This window comes from Mobula hypostoma, chromosome 24 (assembly GCF_963921235.1).
Source record: "Mobula hypostoma chromosome 24, sMobHyp1.1, whole genome shotgun sequence".
In the NCBI taxonomy this organism is placed as follows: domain Eukaryota; kingdom Metazoa; phylum Chordata; class Chondrichthyes; order Myliobatiformes; family Myliobatidae; genus Mobula; species Mobula hypostoma.
In genome coordinates this window covers 21,481,385-21,506,927 of record NC_086120.1, presented here as the reverse complement: position 1 = coordinate 21,506,927, position 25,543 = coordinate 21,481,385, and the positions used below count along the sequence as shown (strand labels likewise).

Genomic DNA, 25,543 nt, shown 5'->3' with positions numbered 1-25,543 from the left:
TCCACACACACTTTTCCACTGTCACACTTGATTGGTCTTATTCTTTCATGTTTTATCCTCTTGCTTTTCACAGACTTGAAGAATGCCTTGGGGTTTTCCTTAATCCTGCTCGCCAAGGCCTTTTCATGGCCCCTTCTGGCTCTCCTAATTTCATCCTTAAGCTCCATCCTACTAGCTTTATAATTTTCTAGATCTCTATCATTACCTAGTTTTTTGAACATTTTGTAAGCTTTTCTTTTCTTCTTGACTAGATTTTCAATAGCCTGTGTGCACCATGGTTCCTGTACCTGTCTCATTGGAACATACCTATGCAAAACACCACGCAAATATCGCCTGAACATTTGCCACATTTCTGCTGTACATTTCCCAAGAACATCTGCTCCCAATTTATGCTTCCAAGTTCCTCCTGATAGTTTAATATTTTCCCTTATTCCAATTAAACATTTTCTAATTTTCTGTTCCAATTCCTCTCCAATGCTCTAGTAAAGCAGATAGAGGCAAACTATCATCTTCATTTCTTTCCTGCGTCCCCAGAATCGCCTATCTGACCCCCTAACTACAGAGTCCCCTATCACTGCTGTCATCCTCTTCCTTTCCCTACCCTTCTGAGCCACAGGGCCAGACTCCGTGCCAGAGGTGCAGCCACTGTTGCTTCCCCCAGGTAGGTCGTTCCCAGCCCCCCAACAGTACTCAAACAGGAGTACTTATTGTTAAGGGGGGACAGCCACAGCAGTACTCTCTAGTATCTGACTCTAGGTACGGGAGTGGAACCCAGTATGGTCTTCTGTTACTGTAGCCCATCCATTTCAAGGTTTGACATGTTGTGCATTCAGGGATGCTCTTCTCCACAGCACTGTTGTAACATGTTGTTATTTGAGTTATTGTCATCTTCCTAGCAACTTGAACGAGTCTAGCTATTATCCTCTGAAATCTCTAACAAGGCATTTTTGCCCACAAAACTGCCACTCACTGGACATTTTTCTTTGCTTTTCACACCACTCTCTGTGTACACTAGCGACTATTGTGCATGAAAATCCTCTGTCTGGCACGAACAATGGTTAAGGTCACTTAGATCACATTTCTTCCCCATTTTGATGTTTGGTCTGAGCAACAACTGAACTGCTACACCATGTCTGCATGTTTTTATGGATTGAGTTGCTGCCACATTATTGAAAGATTAGGTATTTGCATTAACAAACTGGTGTACAGGTACACCTAATAAAGTGGCCACTGAGTGTAGGTAACTTATGAAAAAAAATTCCCTATCCCTCTTTACCTCACTCAGACCCTTTACCTCTACTCACCTGTTTATCACTTCCCCTGAATTCCCTCCTCCTTCCCTTTCTCCTATGGTCCACTCTCCTCTCCCGTTAGATTCCTTCTTCTCCAGCCCTCGACCTTTCCCATTGTGGCTTCACCTATCACTTTCCAGCCGGCCTTCCTCCCCTCCCCTCACTTTTTTATTCCAGCATCTTCCTCCTTCCTTTGCAGTCCTGAAGAAGGCTCACAGCCTGAAACTGACTGTTTATTCATTTGCATACATGCTGCTTGACCTGCTGAGTTCCTCCAGCATCTGTGCACGTTGCTTTGGATTTCAGCATTTGCAGAATTTCTCGTGAGTATAACTTACCTATGACTCTTCTAAGCACCAAAGAAGTACCACCCATGCTACCATTACAAAATCCTCCAAATTCATTCGCTGAATAGGTGAATTAACATCAGCGTCCTCTTCAGGCCAGCTAGCATTCCCCCTGCCAAGACTGATTATGTTCAACAGCACTAGTGACCGGGTAACATCATCTATGTGCCCGACAGCAGACCCAAAATGAGCACTCTGCTCCAACTCAGCCTCACAAGATTTCAAGGATAGAGAAAACTCTTCCAAGGCTATTTTCAAAACCTATTTCAAACCTATTTAGTGCTATTTAGAAAGGCACTAAATATCATGAATCTCAATGATGAGAGTACAGAGGCCGAGCACAAGCAGTGGAAAGACCAAGCAGCACTTCATAAATCTATAAAGCTGCTCTTTCAACATAGGAAATCAGACACTTCAGAAACCACAGTAAAGGAGTAGAAAGAAGGCACAGAAGCACTGCCTAAGAAGAATCTAAAATCTTTAAAATATATACTTTAGAGCAAGCGCAATAACCAGATGTCACAGATTTTTTAAAAATTGAATGGAAAGCCAACTGAAAGATGAGATTTTTTTTTGGAATGTATTAAATTATTGATTTATCTAGAGATACAGCAAGAACAGGTCCTTCCAGCCCAACAAGGTCCCCACCCAGCAATCCACCTATTTAATCCCAGCCCAATCACAGGACTATTTACAAGGATTTATTAATCTACTAACCACTTTGCCTTACCACTACTAATCTACTTTGCCTTAAGTACACCCAACAACTTGGCTTCCACTACTCTGTGACAATGAATTCCACAGCTTCATCATTTCAGTTTTAAAGGTATATCCCTTTATTCCTAGGCTGTGCTCATTGATCCTAAAGTTTCCTACGAATGGAAACATCCTCTCTATTCAGTTTTCTTCCATGCCATAAGAAGACTTTTGCCCAGATGTCGTAAGTGAATCAAGTGACCATAATCCACTGCATTATGGTCTGCTAATATAACTCAGGTCAGTCAATTTTAACAAAATTAAATGTAACAAGCAGAGTACAGCATACAGCGAATGACAAACACGTTCCTTGTTACTCTGTGTGGTTATTAACATAATATAACTTCCTATAGTAATTTCCATACTTGACATTTCTTGATGTGAAGCAGTAATTATTACCTGTTCAGAGTTATCCAGTGAACTTCCTGGTTTGCCAATGCACTTTTTAAAACACTTATCAGTCATTCTCTGAAAATAAAACAAAACATGAATTTTTTTTTTCTTTTTATATCTTTTTATTGAGTAAGTATACAAAAAAGGTAAGCCATATAAACATTAATACAATGTTGAAGTATAATAAAATTCCAAAAGATAACAATACCAAAAAGAAAATACTACAAACAATGTAATTTAAGCATAAGAAACCAAGATAACATAATAGTATACTAAATTTTATATATATCAATGGAAAAAAAAGAAAAAAAAACCCCAAAAAAAAAACCCACCGTGCAGCTAACTAAAAGCAAGGCAAAGCAATGGGCTAACTTGAAACCAAACAGAGTTAAACTTAAAATCACGTCCTCAATCCCGACCTCCATTAAAAACAGTGAAAAAAAAACAAGAAGGGTAAATATTACATTAAATGAAAATATCGAATAAAAGGTCCCCAAATCTGTTCAAATTTAAATGAAGAATCATAAAGGTTACTTCTAATTTTCTCCAAATTCAAACATAAAATCGTCTGAGAAAACCAAAAAAAGGTAGTTGGAGCATTAAGCTCTTTCCAATGTTGTAAAATACATCTTTTCGCCATTAAAGTAAGAAATGCAATCATTCTACGGGCTGAAGGGGAAAGATTACTAGAAATTTTAGGTAGTCCAAAGATAGCAGTAATAGGGTGAGGAGAGATATCTATATTTAATACCTTAGAAATAATATTGAAAATATCTCTCCAAAAAGTTTCCAAAGTAGGGCAAGACCAAAACATATGAGTTAAAGAGGCTATCTGCCCCGAACATCTATCACAGAAAGGATTAATATGCGAGTAAAAACGCGCTAACTTATCTTTGGACATATGTGCTCTATGAACCACTTTAAATTGAATTAGGGAATGTTTAGCACAAATAGAGGAAGTATTAACTAATTGTAAAATCTGCCCCCAATCATCCACAGAAATGGTAAGCCCCAATTCCTGTTCCCAATCTACCCTAATCTTATCAAATGGAGCTTTCCTAAGTTTCATAATAATATTATAAATCATAGCCGATGCACCTTTCTGACATGGATTAAGGTTAATTATCGAATCTAAAATATATATAGGAGGAAGCATTGGAAAGGAAGAAAGTATAGTACTTAGGAAATTTCTAACTTGTAAATATCTAAAAAAATGTATTCTTGATAAGTTATATTTATTAGATAATTGTTCAAAAGACATAAGGGAACCATCTAAAAATAAATCCAAAAACCGTAAAATACCCTTAGTCTTCCAAGTTTGAAAAGCGCGATCCGTAAAAGAGGGAGGAAAAAATATGTTACCTAAAATAGGAATCGCTAACCCGAATTGATTAAGATCAAAAAATTTTCTGAATTGAAACCAAATGCGCAAAGCATATTTAACTATCGGGTTAGAGACCTGCTTAAAACGTTTCGAATCAAAAGGAAGAGAGGAACCTAAAATAGAACCAAGTGTATAACCCTGAACAGATTGTAATTCCAATGCTACCCATTTAGGAATAGATAGTATGTCCTGGTCAAGTAACCAAAATTTCATATGTCGAATATTAATAGCCCAATAATAAAATCTAAAGTTAGGTAATGCTAAATCTCCATCTCTCTTAGCTTTCTGTAAATGTATTTTACCCAGTCTCGGATTCTTATTCTGCCAAATAAATGAAGAAATTTTAGAGTCAACTTTATCAAAAAAAGATTTAGGAACGAAAATTGGTAATACCTGAAACACATATAAAAATTTTGGCAAAAAAAACATCTTAACTGCATTAATACGACCAATCAAAGTTAAATATAAGGGAAACCATTTAGATGAAAGTTGAGTAATATGGTCTATTAATGGTAAAAAGTTAGTCTTAAATAAATCTTTGTGTTTACAAGTAATTTTAATCCCAAGATATGAAAAGTAATTATTAATCAATTTAAATGGAAATTTATAATATAAGGGAAGATGTTTATTAATCGGAAAAAGTTCACTCTTACTAAGATTTAATTTATAACCTGAGAAAAGACCAAATTGTGCTAATAACTCTAAAACAGCAGGAATGGATCTCTCAGGATTAGAAATATATAAAAGTAAATCATCAGCATAGAGTGATAATTTATGGGACTTTAATCCCCGAGTTATCCCAGTAATATTTGAAGATTCTCGAATAGCAATTGCAAGAGGTTCTAATGCAATATCAAATAATAGGGGACTAAGAGGACAGCCTTGTCGAGTACCACGAAAGAGAGGAAAAAAAGGTGAGTTTAAAGAGTTAGTACGAACCGAGGCTACAGGGGAGTGATATAACAGTTTAATCCAGGATATAAATTTCAAGCTAAAATTAAACATTTCAAGCACCTTAAATAAATAAGGCCATTCTACTCTATCAAAAGCTTTCTCGGCATCTAAAGAAATAACACACTCAGGAACATTTTGTGAGGGAGTATAAACGATATTTAACAATGTACGAATATTATAAAAAGAGTAACGACCTTTAATAAAACCCGTTTGGTCTTCCGAAATAATAGAAGGAAGTACTTTTTCTAGTCTATTTGCTAATAACTTAGAAAAAACTTTAGAATCAACATTTAATAAAGATATTGGTCTATAAGATGCACATTGAGCAGGGTCTTTATCCTTCTTTAGTATTAGAGAAATTGATGCTCTATTAAAAGATTCAGGAAGTTTACCAAGTTTCAAAGAAGCCTCAAAAACCTTACAGAGCCAAGGAATCAATAAAGAAGCAAAACATTTATAAAATTCAACGGTAAACCCATCAGGGCCAGGAGCTTTCCCCAGATTCATAGAAAAAATAACATTCTTAATCTCATCCATTGTAATGGAAGTATCTAATAAAGAAGACATATCCTGTGAAATCTGAGGGAAGTCTAACTTATCTAAAAAATCATTCATATATTTAGAATCTCGAGGAGACTCTGATTGATATAAAGAAGAATAAAAATCACAAAAGGTTTGATTAATCCCCACATGATCCAATATCAATCGATCATTTTGGTTATAAATCTGATTGATTTGAGATTTAACATAATTAGATTTCAATTGATTAGCCAGCAGCTTGCCAATTTTATCACTGTGAACATAAAAGTCACTTCTTGTTTTCTTTAATTGGTTTACAATCGAGGACGAGAGTAGTAAACTGTGTTCCATTTGAAGTTCAGTTCTTTGTTTGTATAACTCCTCAGAAGGAGCCATAACATATTTCTTATCAATTTCTTTAATCTTGTCCACAATTGCCATCTCCTCCTGCTTCTGTTTCTTCCTCAAAGCAACGGAATACGAAATAATCTGACCCCGAATATAGGCTTTAAAAGTGTCCCAAAGAGTGTTAACCGAAATATCTTCTGTATGGTTAATTGTAAAAAAAAGCTCAATCTGTTCATTCATAAAATTAACAAAGTCCGAGTCCTGAAGCAACAGCAAATTAAAACGCCATTGTCTATTGTTTGGTATATTGGCCATAATTTTAATAGAAAGCTTAAGTGGAGCATGATCCGAAATGGTTATAGAATCATAATCACATTTAATCACTGAAGGAATGAGACGAGAATCAATGAAAAAATAATCAATTCTTGAATAGGAATGATGAACATGTGAAAAGAAGGAAAAATCTTTTTCCTGAGGATGCAGAAAACGCCAAATGTCCGTCGACCCAGAATCAGAAAGGAAAAAATTAATCAGATTTGCAGATTTATTAGGTAAAGTCCGTAAAGGAGCCGAACGGTCCAAAGCTGGAGACAAACAGGTATTAAGATCTCCGCCCCAAATCAATGAAAACTCGTTCAAATTCGGAAACTGATCAAACAATGATTTATAAAATTCCGGACAATCCATATTAGGAGCATAAACATTAACCAAAACTACTTTTTTATTAAATAGTAAACCACTAACCAATAAAAATCTACCATTCGGATCAGAGATAATATCCTGTTGTGTAAAAGTAACTGAGGAATCTATAAAAATAGAGACGCCTCGAATCTTAGCATTGGAGTTCGAATGAAATTGTTGTCCCTTCCAGAATTTGAAAAAACGTAGTCTGTCCCCCCTCCGTACATGGGTCTCTTGTAAAAATAAAATTTGTGCTTTAAGTCTCCGGAACACTTTAAAAACTTTTTTCCTTTTAATAGGATGATTAAGACCATTAGTATTCCAGGAGACAAAATTAATAATAGACTCCATAAATCCTAAAGTCAACCCACAACAAGGAGGATTGACGATAGGCGCGACCCACAAACCCGGAGAGGAAACAGAACATACAAAAGATACCGGGGAAAAGGACGCAACCAGTACTTCAATAATGTATATAGCCCAAAGAGAAACAAACTAAAACGTGAAGCCCCTCCCACCACCCCCCGCCCCAAGACCCCAAGGCAAAATCTAAAGCAGACCCGCCAGAAAGAAGCAAGCGCTAAAACTACCCCCATGACTTCCGGTATACGCTCCCTAAAAAAAGGGTATAAATATGAAAAGGATCAGCTAGTTGTAAAACAGTAAAAAAGTAAGTAAAAAAAAAGTTAGCTCAATTAAAATACACACAGAACAGAACAAAAGCCGGAAAATATATATTAAAAAAAACCACAATAAACCTCAAACCCATGAATAGACACAGCAACAAGAAAAAATAGGATTATTAACATAAAGTGGTTATAAAAAGCAAAACAGAATAAAATTTAAAAAAAAACTACAAAATTTAAGGCCACACAGGAAATACGTAAGATGACAAAAGGCAAGTAACCACCCAGAATCCCCTGGGAAAAGAAAGAAATGACGCAGTTAAAAAGAAAGTTTAGCAGCCATATTAAGAAATCAAAAGTAAACTTTTCTGCCCAGATAGGGCACGAAAAAGTTAAAACCAACCAATTCACAGCCTCCGATCAACGGAGATAATTAAAAAAAGGCAATTAAGATGTTGAAGATGAAAGTTGATCCAGATAACTCTGGGCATCCGATGGAGAATCAAAAAAACGAAGGGCTCCATCTAACATGCGAATCCTTAGACGTGCAGGGTACAGCAGCGCTGGTCTTAAATCCATCTTATAGAATTCCGACATCACGGATCTGTAACGAACTCGTTGGTCCCAGATTGGTTTACTGAAATCTTCCACGAATCGGAACTTAAGATCCGAAAAATCAATGAAACCTTTAGATCGAGTGAATCGAAACAGTCTCTCCTTGTCTTGAAAATAATGAAAACGTAAAATAACATGCCTAGGTCTATCTGACCTAGACGAGTATGATGGGATTCTGTGAACACAATCCAGTAGCGGTGGTTGGTCAGGAAATACAGTAGGGAATGCATCTTTTAAAAGTTGAGAAAAATATTTCATGGGGTTGTTGGATTCAACAGCTTCCCTCACCCCGATCATTCGTAAATTCTGCCGTCGCATTCTAGATTCCAAGTCAGAGTTTTTAAAAGTCAAAAAGTCAAGTTTCTTCTTCATTACATTAATTGTTTCTTCGATTTTCCCCATCTTAAGCTCACTCTGTTGCGCGAATTTTTGAAGATCAGATATAGCCGACTGATGTTCCGCAATAAATGTTTGCATCTTATCCATTGAATCGGCAATTTTCTGGAGATTAGTTGAGATTTCCGTATGAATCAGGTCTTTAACAGAGCCTGCAATTTCCGTACGAATCATCTCCCTAACAGAGGTTGAAATTTCCCTCTGAATTAACTCCGATATCGCTTTCAAAGTCACCGGTGATTCAGTCGGGGGGAAATCCGTAGCTTTCGGTTTAACCGGAGGTTTACCATCCTTGCCGTTTTTCCCGTTCTTAGACATAGCAGATCTAAGTATCATCCAATTGTCGGAGAATTCAGTTTAATTCAAAGTATTGTAAGAATTGATGCCTTAATAGTTAATTAAAGTATAGCTGACCATAGAGAAAAAAAAACTCAGAGGTAATGGAGCGAGTCAAGAACGCGACTTCACTCCATGAGCGCTACCGGAAGTCCCCATGAGCGCTACCGGAAGTCCAAAACATGAATTTTTAATAGCACTTACAATTCCACATCTAAAACAAACACAGGTATATTTTTGCTGAACACACTTTCTATTATTTGACTTATTTGGATAAAGTTGCTCAAGTTATGATTGTTGAACTTGCTGGTGGCACACAGATAGGTAGAATGGTAAATTGTGAAGGGTATCCAGGGATGCAGATTGGTGGAGCGAAAAACAACACAGATAGGTAGAATGGTAAATTGTGAAGAGTATCCAGGGATGCAGATTGGTGGAGCGAAAAACAAGCTATGAGAGAGCTTGTCAGGTAGCATCTGTGAACGGAAACAGTTGATATTTCAGATCGTGATGCCTAGACTGAAGGTTCTTGACCTTCTGCAGCTGATAGAAACAAAAATCCTTGTCCTTCAACCCATCATATTCTGTCAAAATAATTAAATCAATTATTTCTAATTAATCCAATCCCCCTTCCCTACACATTGACCATATCCCTCCCTTCTCTACACATTCATCTGCCCATCCAAGATGGTTAAAGGTGTGCGGGTGGGAGGGAGGATTGGGCTTGTTTTGCTGTTGTGGTTTTATTGCTTGTTATGTTCTGTATTGTTCTTCTCAGCATCGTAAGCATGCTATGTTGGCTGGAATGTGAGGCAACACTTACAGGTTGCCCCCAGCACATCCCTACTTGTACAAATCCCTGTACTTAAGCCCATCACCCCTACTGTGGCATAAGCCGCCGAAAGCAACTCACTACAGTCCCCTGTTCTGCGCTAGGCTTTCAAGTTGTTCCCCAGGCATAGCCCTTCTTAAGATCCTAACTCTCCCAGGGATGAGGTCTTTGGAGCTTCTGTTAGCATTTCTGTAGCTCTCGGTTTTACTGGAACAGGGCTGCTAGCTGCATGCCCAGCCCTCCCCCTTTCACAGCCAGGCTTGGGACCATCCATGGCCGAGTTGCACATCCCTCAGTGTGCTGGTTAATGCAAATGATGCACTTCACTGTATGTTTTGACATACTCATGATAAATAAACCTGAATGTTCACTCTGTATATAATACATAAAACTCCTTTCAAGGCTCACTGAATTTATTCACTTGTCTGTCTTCAACTGGAATCAGATTTTTGTTCCATTTCCAGAGCATGCAGGTTTATAGCTTATTTGGCACTGTTAATTGCCTGTGTGTCAAATGGTTGTTGTGATGCATCTAGTGTGATAGTGTAAGGGGCAAATGCTTGTTGCTCTCGGCTTTCAGCTTCCACTGCTGGCTAGCATTCTTGCAAAAAGGAGAGCTAAATGTGCAAGTCTCTCCCTGCCAGTGGGTATCCCCTCCAACAGCAGCCCCATGCAGTGCCTACTCACTGGCAACACAAGGAAACCGAACACCTTTTAGACTCAGGCTGAACTACAGAGGATGGGGAGGAGGTCTGGCCCCTACACACGTAGCACGCAAGCCCACTGGCACATGGACACACCCTGGTGTTCCTGAACCAGATCCCCAGCTATGGATAAGTAGCCCCACTGCCTAGTGGGTAGTCTCAGGAGAGACAAAAGCTACAGGAGTAAACCCAGACAGAAAATACAGAGTGGAGACCCTAAGGCAGTTGGACGTCACTGAACTTCCTTCTGGCAGCTAAATGTATTGCTTCGCTTTTCTTTGGATTATGCCAGTGAGGCTGAGAGGTGGATCTTGACGACTGGGCATCCCAGGATCTCCATACCTTCCACCCAGGCTTGTGCCCTGGAAGAGGTCACTCCAGTGCCACTACTCCATTGCCCTTCGAGACAGACAGATGCCATAATCAATTGCCCCTATTGTGTAATGAATTACTGAAATGCTTCAGTGCTTCCCTTGATCGTATTTTACTTTTTTCATGATAGCAACCAAGTCCAAAATCCAATTGCTCATATGCTTTTGTATTCTATGACATATTCAGCTGCCATACCATTTTGGCTAAATAACATTTGCTCCCCGAACCTCAATGTTATGGTCTTAACATTTGAAGTCCTTCAAATTGTGGCCTTACTTTAGGTTAATCTGTCTTGGACCCCTGTCACATATTCCACCTAGTTTCTAGTTGATACTCCGGCATTTCATGCAATCTATCACCTTCTTGGTCTGCCTGCCTAGACCCCTCCCTCAAAAAAAAATCCATGGTACCACTCCTCTGAAAATCTTCCAATAAGTTATTGCTTTGAATAAAGCTTTGACCATTCCTCCTTTTTAATCATCATTCTTATGTTTGTCTGTGAACTGCCTTATAGCACACGTTCTTTACAGCCACTGTTCATACAGATTTCCTGATCTCAACTAGATCATAAACTGGGGATACTGAATGCTATTATTGGTATTAACTATGAGCCAAAAAATAGTGTAAATCAGCCAAGATTCTTGCTCAAAACCAATACCCACTATTTCCTGCTGGAAGTGGACATTGGGCTAAGATAGCATCAGCATCAAGCTCAATGATCTCATGATATTCATTGTCATGTCTCTCATTATACAGACATATTTTATTGCTAACTAATGCATGACTACAAAAATTGAAAAGATTTTAATTAAGTTGTAGAAGTATCTTACGTCTGAATATGTATTTGTAGGTATAGTGTATTTAACAATTTCAGTAATATGAGTAACTTTGTAAATATATTGTTTGATTAAGGAAGTTTTGTTTACATAATTCATTACAGGTTATATAGGTCATTACGCCACTACATGCCTCACTAAAGTAAAACAAAGTAGATACGTTTATCCCCAGCTCCTGTATTTTTCATTCGACGAATTTCTGGAGTTACAAAACATAAAAGTGGCGACGAGGTACTTGAGACGACTATCTACCTATTTAAGTGCAGCACGTTTTATTTTCCTTCACAAGGGGAGACAGATAATAGACTATAAAAAAACACAACATTCTTTCGGAATGACGAGAGACAGTTGAATTAAAAAAAGGGAGAAAAGGTACAAAATTCACAGGTTTATAAACAGTGAGTATCAGGTGACTTAATAACAAAAAAATTTTTAAAAGAAGTGTACGGGGTCTTTCTTTTTTGTATGTTAAATTTAAAATGGCTTCTTTGTTATGTTGTACTGGGGAACGCTTCTTTGTTATGTTAAATGCTGAGAAAGTCTCTAGCTAGACAGTTGCTGGGGTTAATACAGACAGCAGGGTGCTATTAGCCAATGGGTGGTCATGTATCGTTTTGTTTTCGGATGATAACGCTGTATCATATAAATGGGAACGGGGTTTTTGGCGGGGAGTCGGAAGAGAGACGGGGAGGACTGCGGACGTGCGGAGAGGCTCCGGTCGATCACTCTGGGTGGTCCCGAGCCGTGAGTCGACAGGATCCGGGTGGTCGTCAGCAATCGATTGAGCTCCAACGGTTGTGTGCGAAGAACTTGGACTTTGATAAGTCTTGGCGCCTTTTTCTTCATTACTTCCTTTTCTGTATCGAATTTATATTAATATCATAGACTTAGTAATATCTATAAAGTGTACTTTGTAAAATGTACTGGGTGTGCTGGCTGATGATTGATGTTTGGGATTGATTCGGGCGGCAACCAACTCCGTGGGAAGCGTTGAGGCAGGTGCTGGGTGGGATTTCCCCTAGACATATACGAGCCAATATAACTGAGCGTTACAGAAGAAATGGCTGACTACATCGGAAGGATAGAAGCATTATCAGTTCAGTGATGGGCTTAATAATGCATTTAGTTTCTGGAACCTTACAAGAAAGCATTCAAAAACAGCTCCTAACTGAAGCACAACACATTTAAACGAGCAGTTGAAATCACTTTGTTAACGGAAACAGCAGCCAGAGATGCAACTGAGTTGTAGTCAGAAATGAAAGTGAGAGTGAACAAAATTGCAATGTCTAACCAGAAATCTGGCAGGCCAAACAAATTGTATTACCATTGTGGCAGGGGCTTACATACACCAGAACAAAGCAGGTTTGAGGGCAAGCTTTCCAGAAAATGCAACAGAGTAGGATAGATACAAAGAGCATATCAGACAGACAAAAATAGATTGATTGCACAGGGAAGAGAAAAAAATAAAGTCAAGTTGCAGTTTTAACTCAGTGAACTTTGCTGAGGCCTTCCTACAGATGGAGATGGAAGAGTTCAAAGTATTTCTCACCATAAACACCCACAAAGATCTTATTTTTTGCTTATTTATAAGCTTATAGAGTAAGCTTATTTTTGGAGTAGCATCTGCACCTTCATTCTGGCAGAAAGCTATGAGCCAGGTGCTGCAAGGTTGCCCAGGCACTCAGTACTACCTGGGTGACATCATTGTTACCAGTGAGGATGACAAGGAAAATCACCAAAATCTCAAAACATTGTTCAAAAGATTAGATGATGAGCTTAGAGCAAGATGCAATAAGTATGAATTCTTCACACCAAGCATCACCTACTAGGGTGGATGCCCCAAGGTCAAAGGACATGTCACAGTTACAGTCTTTTTTAGGGTTTGTCAATTACTATAATAGGTTTCTGCCAAACCTGACAACTGTGCTCCACTCCTTGAACTCATTAATATAGACTGCGAAGAAATGGCAATGGACAAAGCAGCGTGAGATGGCTTTCCAAAAGACAAAAAAAGTGTTGGCGTCAGGCACTGTACTCACAATTTATGCTCCACATTGCCCAACAAAACATGCCTGTGACACCCTGCCTTATGTTAAAGGGGCAGTCACGTTACATGTTATGAGTGATGGAAGTGAACGTCCCATACTTGCAGGGAAAAATTAAGCACAGATTGACAGAGAGGCTTTGAGTCTCTGGGTGTAAAATGTTTCAACCAGTACTTTTGTGGAAGAGAGTTTACTCTCGTTACTGGTCACCAACCACTGATGATCCATTTTCAATCCACAGATGGGTGTTCCATTAATAGCAGCACAAGTGCAGAGATGGGCTCTGTTTCTTTGAGGACACAATTACAAGGGCAACTAATCATGGAAATGCCAATGAATTATCCCATTTACCCTTGGAAAAGGAAATACCTGAAAAATTTCCGAAAGAGGACACCCCTCTTTACATCTTCTCCTTAATGCAAATTGAAAATCTCCTATTACGGCAGGATGACCTAAAGGGAAACCAGAAAAGATCCCACACCATCTCAGGTATATGTAGCCACCCAAAATGGCTGGAATATGCAGCAGAAACTCCAGTTACCCAATTTTTAACAGTGCTGGGATGAATTTGCCCTTGACTGGGGTACCACCCAGGCTGAGAACTAAAGAGTTGGAGGAACTACATGCCAGTTATCAAGGCATGGTCTAAATGAAAGTGTTGGCTCAAAGCTTTGTCTGGTGGCCTGGGATAGATCAGCAGATCAAGCAGCTTGTCATGCACTGTTCAGGATGCCAACATGTCCAGAAGATGCCAAGAGCAGTGCCTCTTCATTCCTGGCAATGGCCTGGATTGCCCTGGCAGAGGATTCATGGGGATTTTGCTGGACCATTATTTCTACAAATTTCTTGGTAGTAGTGGATGCAACTACAAAGTGGCCAAAAGTGTTCCCAATAGCCTCCACTACAGCCTCACACACTGTTGATGAGTTGAGGACCCTCTTCTTAAGAACTGGTGTTCCAGAACATTTAGTGACAATGGACCACAGTTTGTTGCAGAACAGTTTCAGTTGTTCCTGCAAACAAATGGAATAAAACATAGTACTGTGTAAAAGTACTTAGGCACACTAGATTTTTATAAGCAACACTTTCAGTACGCTGGATGAACTCAGCAGGTCGGGCATCATCAGTCAGAAACGATGAGTCAACGTTTTGGGCCGGAACCCTTCGTCAGGACTGAAGAATGAAAGATGGGAAGGATTTGAAGAATGCTTGTCGCTTCAGTTGAAAGACCAGTAATTTGAAAGACAAAGGGGTGGGGGAGGGGAAGCATTGACGTCATAGCCCTGAAAACAATGGGTAGTAGAAGAAGGAGGCGGAACCATGAGGGAGCTGGGGGAGGGGGTAGAGTGAAATAGGGATAGAGGAAGGGAGGGGGAGGGAATTACCAGAAGTTGGAGAATTCTATGTTCATACCAAGGGGCTGGAGACTACCTAGACAGTATATGAGGTGTTGCTCCTCCAACCTGAGTTTAGCCTCATCATGGCAGTAGAGGAGGCCATGTATAGACATATCTGAATGGGAATGGGAAGCAGAGTTGAAGTGGGTGGCTACCGGGAGATCCTGTCTGTTGTGGCGGACGGAGTGGAGGTGCTCGACGAAGCGGTCCCCCAATCGGTTCCGCCTCCTTCTTCTACTACCCATTGTTTTCAGGGCTATGACGTCAATGCTTCCCCTCCCCCACCCCTTTGTCTTTCAAATTACTGGTCTTTCAACTGAAGCGACAAGCATTCTTCAAATCCTTCCCCATCTTTCATTCTTCAGTCTTGACGAAGGGTTCCGGCCCGAAATGTCGACTCATCGTTTCTAACTGATGCTGCCCGACCTGCTGAGTTCATCCAGCGTACTAAAAGTGTTGCTTTGATCACAGCATCTGCAGATAATTTTGTGTCTGGATTTTTATATACATTTTGTTTTAGATGTTTGTTTTTTCTTTTGCTTTGGTGTGTTAGTAGAAAAGAGCGAACATTCATGTTCCAAAAAATTAAATGGTTACAGTGGATTTTTTGTGTTTCATTAAGAAGTAGCATGTTAAGTAATAGACTGCTTTTCAAATAAAATGTTAAAGAAAGATAACAAACAGGATTCTAATGATCAACAACCTAATGAGTTGAATGAACCAAACTGAGCAAAGGACAACCAAACTAAAAGGTGAGGGTGTGGCAGCTGTGATAGTTTAACCTTATAATTATCAACCCTTACACCATTGCAAAAGTGAGCAAAGCAACAACACACAAGGTGGTCATCCTGCATCAGCAAGGTCTCTCCCACGCAGAAAGCTCACGGCAGACAGGAATTGCAAGATACGTTGTCCAAGCTCTGCTGAAGAAGCACAAAGAAACGGGCAAGGTTGAAGACCAGAAGCGCAGTGGTCAGGCATGGAAACGGAATGCAGCAGATGAGAGATACATCAAACTAACTCCCTTCTAAATCAGAAGAGGTTCAGTACTGCTATCGGCTCTGAACTGACAGAAACCACTGGAACCCAAGACACCACTCAACAATCTTGAAAAATCTTGTCAGAAGTGGTCTGCATGCCAAAAAGCTATTCTTTAGAAGTGAGAACAAAGCCAAGAGAATCACTTACACATAAAAACACAAGGACTGATGTGCTGAACAATGGCAGCAAGTGCTCTGGACTGACGAGTCAAAATTCAAAATTTTTGGCTCAAACAGGAGGCAGGTTGCCCATTGAAGAGCTGGAGAGTGGAGAGTATTTGCAGCCAATAGTGAAGCATGGCTGCATTTCTGCAAATGGAGTTGGTGATCTGGTCAGAATTAGAGTCCTCAATGCTGAGAAGTACAAGCAGATTTGCATCCATCATACAATACCATCAGGGAGGTGTCTGAGCGGTCCCAACTTCATTCTGCATCAGGACAATGACCCCAAACACATGGCCAGTGTCATAAAGAACAATCCTCAGTGAAAGGAAGAACAAGGAGCTCTGCAGCAGGGCTCCACAGCACCCTGATCTCAACATCATCAAGGCTGTTTGTGATTACCTGGAGACTGAAGCAAGGGAGACAACCAAAGTCTGCAGAAGGACTGTGGCAAATTCTCCAAGAAACTGGGAACAATCTACCAGCCAATTATATACCCAAGATAATTGGTGCAGTTTTAAAGGCAAAGGATGATCACACCAAATATTGATTTAATTTAGGATATTTTAGGTGTTTACTGCCCTCTATTTTTGATATTTAGAAACTTTTCATTTCATATTCTTCAAAGCATCTTCGCTTTACAGGATTTTTATGCCTAAGATTTTTGTAAAGAACTGTATTACATCTGCACCGTACCATCCAGCTACAAATGGCTTGGCAGAAAGGTTAGTCAGCAAAACGCAATGTCAGCAGAACACATATTACTGACACTGAACCAGAAGGTCGCCAATTTCCTCCTTGCACGTTGCAATGCAGCACACTCCACAACAAACAATTCACCAGCTATGCTGTTCCTGGGTCATTCCTTGTGTTCATGCATAGATCTCCTCAAACCCAATCTCAGAAGGAGTATGCAGTACGAAAAGCTGGGACAAATTGTGCACTCCTCAAACAAGGAGGTTCAATGTTTAACTTCTGGGTAAGCAGTCCTGGCAAGGGACTACAGAGCTGTTCAAAAGTGGGTACTGGCAAAGATTAAGGACAGAACTGCACCAGTCTCCTACACCAGGGGTCCCCAACCATTTTTTCACCGTGGACCGGTTTAATATAAACAATATTCCTGCGGACCGGCCGAAGGGGTGGTGGGGGGGGGGTTTCAAGTTCAACAGTGCGTGACAGGGAATGAGGAAAGGTGCAGCTGACTCATATCATTTCATATCGCCAAATCATATCGTCTCCTCGCACATGCTTTGCGGCCCAGTGGTTGGGGCCCACTGTCCTACACAGTGGAGATTGTGTCCAATGTCATCTGGAGATGACACATTGATCAACTGAGGAGAGCAGGGTCAATTGTTAGAGAAGAAGGGTGTCCAGAGCTGTCAGAACCACTTCCAGCAGTCCCACAGTCCCAGAGTCAATCCCTACAACCACCATGGCGAAGGCCACAGAACCTGAGATTATTTCACAGCCACTATCTCACCTGCCAAGCAGTTACTAAGTTACTACCACCTCCACACCCACCCACCCCCCTGGCATGGTCAGGAAAGACATTACCCACAAGATTAAGAAATCCTCCACAGTAGTTAAATCTTTAGGCCTGAATGAGATAATTTAAAATTTTCTATCCCGTCCTACAGCACAATACAGGCCCTTCAGCCCACAATGCTGTGCCAAACATGTACCTATTTTAGAAATTACCTAGGGTTACCCATAGCCCTCTATTTTTCTAAGCTGCATGTACCCACCCAGGAGTCTCTTAAAAGACCCTATCGTATCCGCATCCATCGCGGCAGCCCATTCCATGCACTCACCACTCTCTGCAAAAAGAAATTACCCCAACATCTCCTCTGTACCTACTTCCAAGCACCTTAAAACTATGCCCTCTCGTGCTCGCCATCTCAGCCCTGGGAAAAAGCCTCCGACTATCCACACGATCAATGCCTCTCTTCATCTTATACAACTCTATCAGGTCACCTCTCATCCTCTATCGCTCCAAGGCTTTTTCTTTTTTTGGCTGAGTTCACTCAACCTATTCTCATAAGGCATGCTCCCCAATCCAGGCAACATCCTTGTAAATGTCCTCTGCATCCTTTCTATAGTTTCCACATCCTTCCTGTAGTGAGGTGACCAGAACTGAGCACAGTACTCCAAGTGGGGTCTGACCAGGGTCCTATATAGCAGTAACATTACCTCTCGGCTCTTAAACTCAATCCCACGGTTGATGAAGGCCAATGCACCGTATGCCTTCTTAACCACAGAGTCAACCTGCGCAGCAGCTTTGAATGTTCTGTAGTCTCGGACCCCAAGATCCCTCTGATCCTCCACACTGCCAAAAGTCTTACCATTAATACCATATCCTGCCATCATATTTGACCAACCAAAATGAGCCACCTCACACTTATCTAGGTTGAACTCCATCTGCCACTTCTCAGCCCAGTTTTGCATCCTATCGATGTCCCGCTGTAACCGCTATTCTGATTGCCCCAATATAGGAAAAAAAACTTGGTTTTGGAGAGGGTGCAAAAGAGAGCATGAGTTACAGAGAGGTTGAACAAACTGGTTTTCTCTGAAGCAGCAGAGGCCAAGGGGACACATGGTAGATTATGAAAGGCATAGATTAAGACAGCTGATATCTCGTTCCCAGGGTTGAAATGCCTAATACTAAAGGGCATACATTTAAGGTAAGGGGTGTAGGTTCAAGGGTGATAATGTGGGGCAAATTCTTCTTTACACAGTGATGGGTGCTGGGAATGCACTGCCAGGGCTGGTGGCAGAGACAGATACAGTAGTGGTGTTCAAGAGTCTCTTAGATAGTTAATGTACAGTTGCAAAAAAAGGTTTGTACATCATAAATTTGGAACAGATGTTCTCAAGGAAATGTATGGCAGAAATGTGGCAAATGTTATGGGGATATTTGTGTGGCGTTCTGCATAGGTACGTTCCAATGAGACGGAAAGGATGGTAGGGTGCAGGAACTGTGGTATACGAAGGCTGTTGAAAATCTAGTCAAGAAGAAAAGAAAAGCTTACGAAAGGTTTAAAAAGCTAGATAATGATAGAGAGCTAGAAGATTATAAGGCTAGCAGGAAGGAGCTCAAGAAAGAAATTAGGAGAGCCAGAAGGGGCCATGAGAAGGCCTTGGCGGACAGGATTAAGGAAAACCCCAAGGCGTTGTACAAGTATGTGAAGACATGACAGAATAAGAAGAATCAAGTGTGACAGTGGAGAAGTGTATGGAACCAGAGGAGATAGCAGAAGTACTTAATGAATAGTTTGTTTCAGTATTCACTACATAAAAGGATCTTGGTGATTGTAGGGACGACTTACAGCGGATTGAAAAGCTTGAGCATATAGACATTAAGAAAGAGGATGTGCTGGAGCTTTTGGAAAGCGTCAAGTTAGATAATTCTCTGGGACCGGACAAGATGTACCCCAGGCTACTGTGGGAGGCAAGGGAGGAGATTGCTGAGCCTCTGGCAATGATCTTTGCATCATCAATGGGAATTGGAGAGATTCCAGAGGTTTGGAGGGTTGCAGATGTTGTTCCCTTATTCAAGAAAGGGAATAGAGATAGCCCAGGAAGTTATAGACCAGTGAGTCTTACTTCAGTGGTTAGTGAGTTGATGGAAAAGATCCTGAAAGGTAGGATTTCTGAACATTTGGAGAGGCATAATATGATTAGGAATAGTCAGCATGGCTTTGTCAAAGGCAGGTCATGCCTTACGAGCCTGATTTATTTTTTTGAGGGTGCCACTAAACATGTTGATGAAGGTAGAGCAGTAGATGTAGTGTATATGGATTTCAGCAAGGAATTTGATAAGGTACCCCATGCAAGGCTTATTGAGAAAGTAAGGAGGCATGGGATCCAAGGGGACCTTGCTTTGTGGATCCAGAATTGGCTTGTCCACAGAAGGCAAAGTGTGGATGTAGACGGGTCATATTTTGCATGGAGGTCGGTGACCAGTGGTGTGCCTCAGGGAACTGTTGTGGGACTCCTTAGTGATTTTTATAAACAACCTGGAAGAGGAAGTGGAGGGATGGGTTAGTAAATTTGCTGATGACACAAAGTTTGGTGGTGTTGTGAATAGTGTGGAGGGCTGTCAGAGGTTACGGTAGGACATCCCAGATAAGTGTGAGGTGGTTCATTTTGGTAGGTCAAATATGATGGCAGAATATAGTATTAAATACTCCAAATGTAATCTAACTATAATTTTTAAAGCTTCAACACAACCTTCCAATTCAGACTCAGAGCCCCAACTAATAAAGAAAAGTATGCCATATGACTTCTTTACCACCCTATCGACTTATGCAGTCCCTTCCAGCAGGCTATCCAGGGAGGAATGCTTCTCCAGTCACCCCTACAAGTATGGCCATCAGAATCTGTCAATACTTCATGCTGGTTTCCAAATCAATCAACACAGAACCTAAATGACCTGAACTTTTGTCGGCAGTTGTAAGGATAAACCTCCATCCATCCTCATTATACAATGCAGCAATTCCACTGAGCAAATCTTTCATGCAAGAAAATTCACTATGATCAAGTCAATACAATACCTTTTATAGAGCAGTTCCTTCAGCCTACAACATTGTGTCGAACCAGCTAAAAAGCAAATCAAAAACACCCAAACATTAATTGCTCCCAATTACACTATGTCCATATCCCTCCATCTTCCTCGTAATCATGTGCCTATCAAACATCTCTTAAAAACCTCCAATGTATTTGCCTCTATCACCATAGCAGGCAATGCATTCCAGGAATCCACTACTCTAAATAAGGAAACTTATCCCTCACATGCTCTTTGAACATACCCCCTCTCACCTTCAATGCATGTCCCCTAGTATTAGACATTTCCACCTTGGGAAACAGATACTCCCTGTCTACTCTATCTATGCATCTCAATTTTATAAACTTCTATCAGATCTCTCCTCGGCCTCTTACACTCCAGAAAAAACAACCCAAGTTTATCCAGCCTCTCGTGAGACCACATCCCCAATAAACCAGGTGGCACCTTGGTAAACCTCTTCTGCACCTCTTCAAAGCCTCAACAGCCTTCCTGTACTGGGACGACCAGAACTGTATGCAATCATCACCAGACTTTATCATGTTGCAACATAACTTGACTTTTGAACTCAATGCATCAACTAATAAAGGCAAGCATTCCATAAGCTTTAGCCACCTTATCGACCTATGTAGCCACTTTCAAGGAGCTATGAACTTGGATCCCAAGATCTCTCTGCTCAACAACACTTAAGGATCTTTCTGACCATGGCTAAACCAGGTTCTTCCCTTAGAAGATAATAAAAGTGGCTTTGGGATCAGCATTGGGATCTAGTTATTCAAGTTTTCAAATCCCTCTACAGCCTGACCAGTTATCCACTGATCCACTGTCTATATTGTTTTTGTTTTATATATATATATACACACACACACACACACATACACCGTATAGCTTTATGCTAAGCACAGAGGATGTAGTGTAATGAATATTTCCCTAATACAGGTGTCCCCTGCTTTTCGAATGTTCGCTTTACAAAACCTCACTGTTACGAAAGACCTACATTAGTACCCTGTTTTTGCTAACAGAAGGTGCTTTCACTGTTACGAAGAAAGGCAGCGCGTGCCCTGAGCAGCCGCTCTCCCCCGGATTCGGAATGGCATTCTCGCCAGCATTGCTTAAACATGTGCCTGTGAGCAGCCGTTTGCAAGATGAGTTCTATGGTATCAGAAAAACCTGAAAGAGCTCGTAAGGGTCTTACACTTAGCGTAAAACTAGATATAATTAAGCATTTTGATCGTGGTGAACGAAGTAAGGACAAAATGAGTTTGGCTTGTGGAAGCTGACGAAGATGATGTTGAGGAGGTTTTGGCATCCCATGACCAAGAACTGACAGATGAAGAGGTGATGCAATTGGAAGAGGAGAGGATAACAATTGAAACCAAATGAGTAATGATAAAGTACGACTTTAATTTTGAAAGGGTACATTGGTTTAGAGCATACAGTATTTGCAAGTTGGCTTGAGTGCTTACAAAGAACTGTATGATAGAAAAATGCGCGAGGCTCAGCAGTTAAGCAAGCCTAACACATCAGCCACAGCAGACAACGAACCTCGACCTTCGACATCGAGGCGGGCAGTCATAGGAGAAGATGAGCTGCCTGCTCTAATGGAAACAGACGACGAGATGACACCCCAGTGTCCCACCACCCCAACACCCAGCCGCGGACAGATACCGATTCGCGGAGAATGCAGCAGTAACCGGGAGACACACAGTACATCTTTAAAAAAAAAGCCGAAATAAACATGCTAATTAATTAGGTGCTGCCCGACATGTAATTGTCGGCCCAGATCAGAGGCAATGCAATCAGCACTGATCTGGGCCGACAATTACCTCTGTCCCTCTGACTATACCCCTTGCCCATCCTCTGGGTTCCCCCCCTCCCCCTTTTCCTTCTCCCTGGGCCTCCTGTCCCATGATCCTCTCGTATCCCTTTTGCCAATCACCTGTCCAGCTCTTGGCTCCATCCCTCTCCCTCCTGTCTTCTCCTATCATTTTGGATCTCCCCTTCCCCCTCCCACTTTCAAATCTCTTACTAGCTCTTCCTTCAGTTAGTCCTGACGAAGGGTCTCGGCCTGAAACGTCGACTGTACCTCTTCCTAGAGATGCTGCCTGGCCTGCTGCGTTCACCAGCAACTTTGATGTGTGTTAGTAGGAAAATAAGGCAAATTCAAAATAAAGTATTCAACAGTTCAGGCAGTATTACTGGAGGGAGGATCTTGCCTGGCCTGCTGAATATTTCCATCATTTTCTCGCATCAGACAGAAAATTGGCTTTAGAGTTATCAAACTGTACTGCTTTGAAAAAGGCTCTTTGGTCCTACTCATCCGAACTGACCAATTTGTCCCTCTCAGAGCTAGACCATTTGCCCGTATCCCTCCAGGCCTTTTCTACCGTGTACCGGTCCAAATACCTTTTAAGCATTGCAATCATATGCACATCTACAGCCTATTCCACACATCGACCACTCTCTATACGAAAAAGTCGCCGCGGTTGTCCCTTTTAAATCTTTTCCTTCCCACCTTAAACCTAGTTTTTTTTACTCTCTGCCGTAGGGTAAAAGACATTGACCATTCATTCACCTTATCTATGCCTTATGTACCTCTAAAATGTCAGCCTTCAACCTCCTATGCTCAAAGGAAAATAGCCCCAGTCTATTCAACCTCATACTCAAGCCCCTCATGAATGTTTTGAGCACCCTTTCCAGTTTAAAAACGTTTGTCTGTGTTTCAAAGTGGCATTTTTGTTCCACAAGTTGCAAAACTGCCACAACTTTCTTTCGGTCGATGTATCTGCGGAAAAGAAATGTCACTTTGAAAGCTCCCCTGTCTCCACGTGGGTTCACCCGGGCAAGGCCGCAGTGACCTTTACTCTCCCATCACGTCAGACCTATCGTTTAAGGACTCACCTCTACTACGCGCTGATTGGGTAGACCCTGGACTGTTGAACTTCGGATTGGTCAGATAGTTAGTCAATCAAACCCCAAAGCGATCTTATAACGTTTCCAGCAATTCCCTTTACCCAGGCCTTAGGTAATCAGACCTTGGAAGTAAAAGCAGTGAGTTCACAATTTCGTTTCTACTTCACAATGGAAAGGTACAAACCTGTAGTAATTCCTGAGCGTTAGCTACGGCAATTTGTAGTTTCACTTGCTCCATGATCGTCCCCGCATCTACCTTGGCTCCACCAGGAGTGCCAGAAGAAAAATCCGAGGAGTAGCTGTCCATCGCACCGACGGCTACACACGCGTTGCTGCAGTAACGAACCGAACGCGGCTTTCAGCCTCCAGGTCACCCTGTCCGACTGCGCATGCGCCTTACGGGTTTGCCAGTGGAACTACAATAGCCAGATTGCATAGCGCCACAACGGAAAGCGCATGCGTACTTTCTCTCACTCGCCCAGGTTGTCACTGAGCATGCTTGGAACTGCCAGTCGCTTGAAATGAAAGCCTTGAAATATACTAAATCGTTTAGGGAGACGTATGTCGCCGTATGAAAACTGACGTGACATCGTAACAACAAGACGGCATAGTTGTGTGTAAGGAACTGTGTCAAGGCCTTGGACCTCATGGGAGAATATGACAAACGAAGATAGGAGAAAATTCGGAGGTAAATAGGAAAGCAACAATGAAATTGAACTATTAAAGAACACAAAATAAATAATAATACACGAACATACATAAAGGGAAGTTAGAATGTGAAATTATAACCAGATGATAGACAGGATAAAATTATAACCAAAAATAATCATTCATTCAGGTGGTCACACGAGGAAATCTGCAGATGCTGGAAATTCAAGCAACACACACAAAATGCTGGCGAAACGCAGCAGGCCAGGCAGCCCGAAACGTCGATTGTACCTCTTCCTATACATGCTGCTTGGCCTGCTGCATTTCACCAGCATTTTGTGTGTGTTGCTATTCTTTAGGTGCCTTGCCGTTCGGTGTGGGGGATTATGTCTCTCCATCCATCACAGTCCCTGACCCTCCAAATTGTAGTTGTTGCCTCCCCTGTTTCTAACCATGATGTTATGCTATTTATCATTTTCATTGTCTGTCTGCCTCTGCTTCTTTTTCCTTCCAGCTTTCCAGTTGTATCTAAAGATTCTAATGTCTCTCTTTGCAGGATATGTCCAAAAAATCTTGATTGCTGGTTTCTGATTTTTTTTTAAGTAATGTATGTTTTGTTTTCGTTCTCTGTAGAACTTGCAAGGGTTCACTCTCTTTAATGATGAAATAATGATGAAGTTGAAATATTGATTTTGCTGTGGTGTATTTCAAGTAGACAGATAAGATGAGGTTTTAATTCATTTATGAAATGAAGTTATCATTGACGTTCTTTGCCCAACTGTAATTGTCCCTGCAAAGGTGACAGTGAACCCTTGAATTGCAGCCATAGACTCTTTACTATTGGCTTGACCTCAGGCCAATGTCAAGCAGGCTTTAGATGATCTGAGCAATGGGATCAACAGGCAGGAAACAGCGCACCCTAACGCCTTCACCATAGTTTTGGGAGATTTTAACAAGCCAAGTCTGAAAAAAATCACTAATCAATTACCATCACAGACATCCCACCTCTCCCGGAAGTTCCGGGAGTCTCCCGTATATGAATAGTGGCTCCCTGATGCCCGCAAATTATATACAATATCACGGAAATCAATTTTTTTGAGAGCGAACGAGAGAAAGCAAGAGAGGGCGCGAGAGTGACCACGAGAGAGAGCGAGAGAGCAAGCAAGCGAGAACGCGCGAGCGAGAGCACGCGAGTGAGAGAGCGAGCGACCATGTGAGAGAGAGAGAGAGCGCGAGCGAGAGAGAAAGCAAGCAAGAGTGCGCGAGCCAGAGCGAAAGCAAGTGAGAGCGCGCGAGCGACCATGTGAGAGAGAGAGCGCGAGCGAGAGAGAAAGCAAGCAAGAGTGCGCGAGCCAGAGCGAAAGCAAGCAAGAGTGCGCGAGCCAG

At 41.3% G+C, this 25,543-nt stretch overlaps 1 protein-coding gene across 1 annotated transcript in view; it reads right to left on the bottom strand.

Moving 5' to 3' along the window:
• Positions 1-23,897, bottom strand: part of timm13 (translocase of inner mitochondrial membrane 13 homolog (yeast)) — a 30,196-nt gene extending 6,299 nt beyond the window's left edge. The window contains exons 1-2 of the mRNA XM_063032139.1: positions 23,694-23,897; positions 2,795-2,863 (exon numbers count right to left, since the gene is read on the bottom strand). Of these exons, the coding sequence (XP_062888209.1) occupies positions 2,795-2,863; positions 23,694-23,816 (192 nt within the window). The 5' untranslated portion in view covers positions 23,817-23,897. The remainder of the gene's footprint in view (positions 1-2,794; positions 2,864-23,693) is intronic.
• Between the last annotated feature and the right edge of the window lie 1,646 nt (positions 23,898-25,543).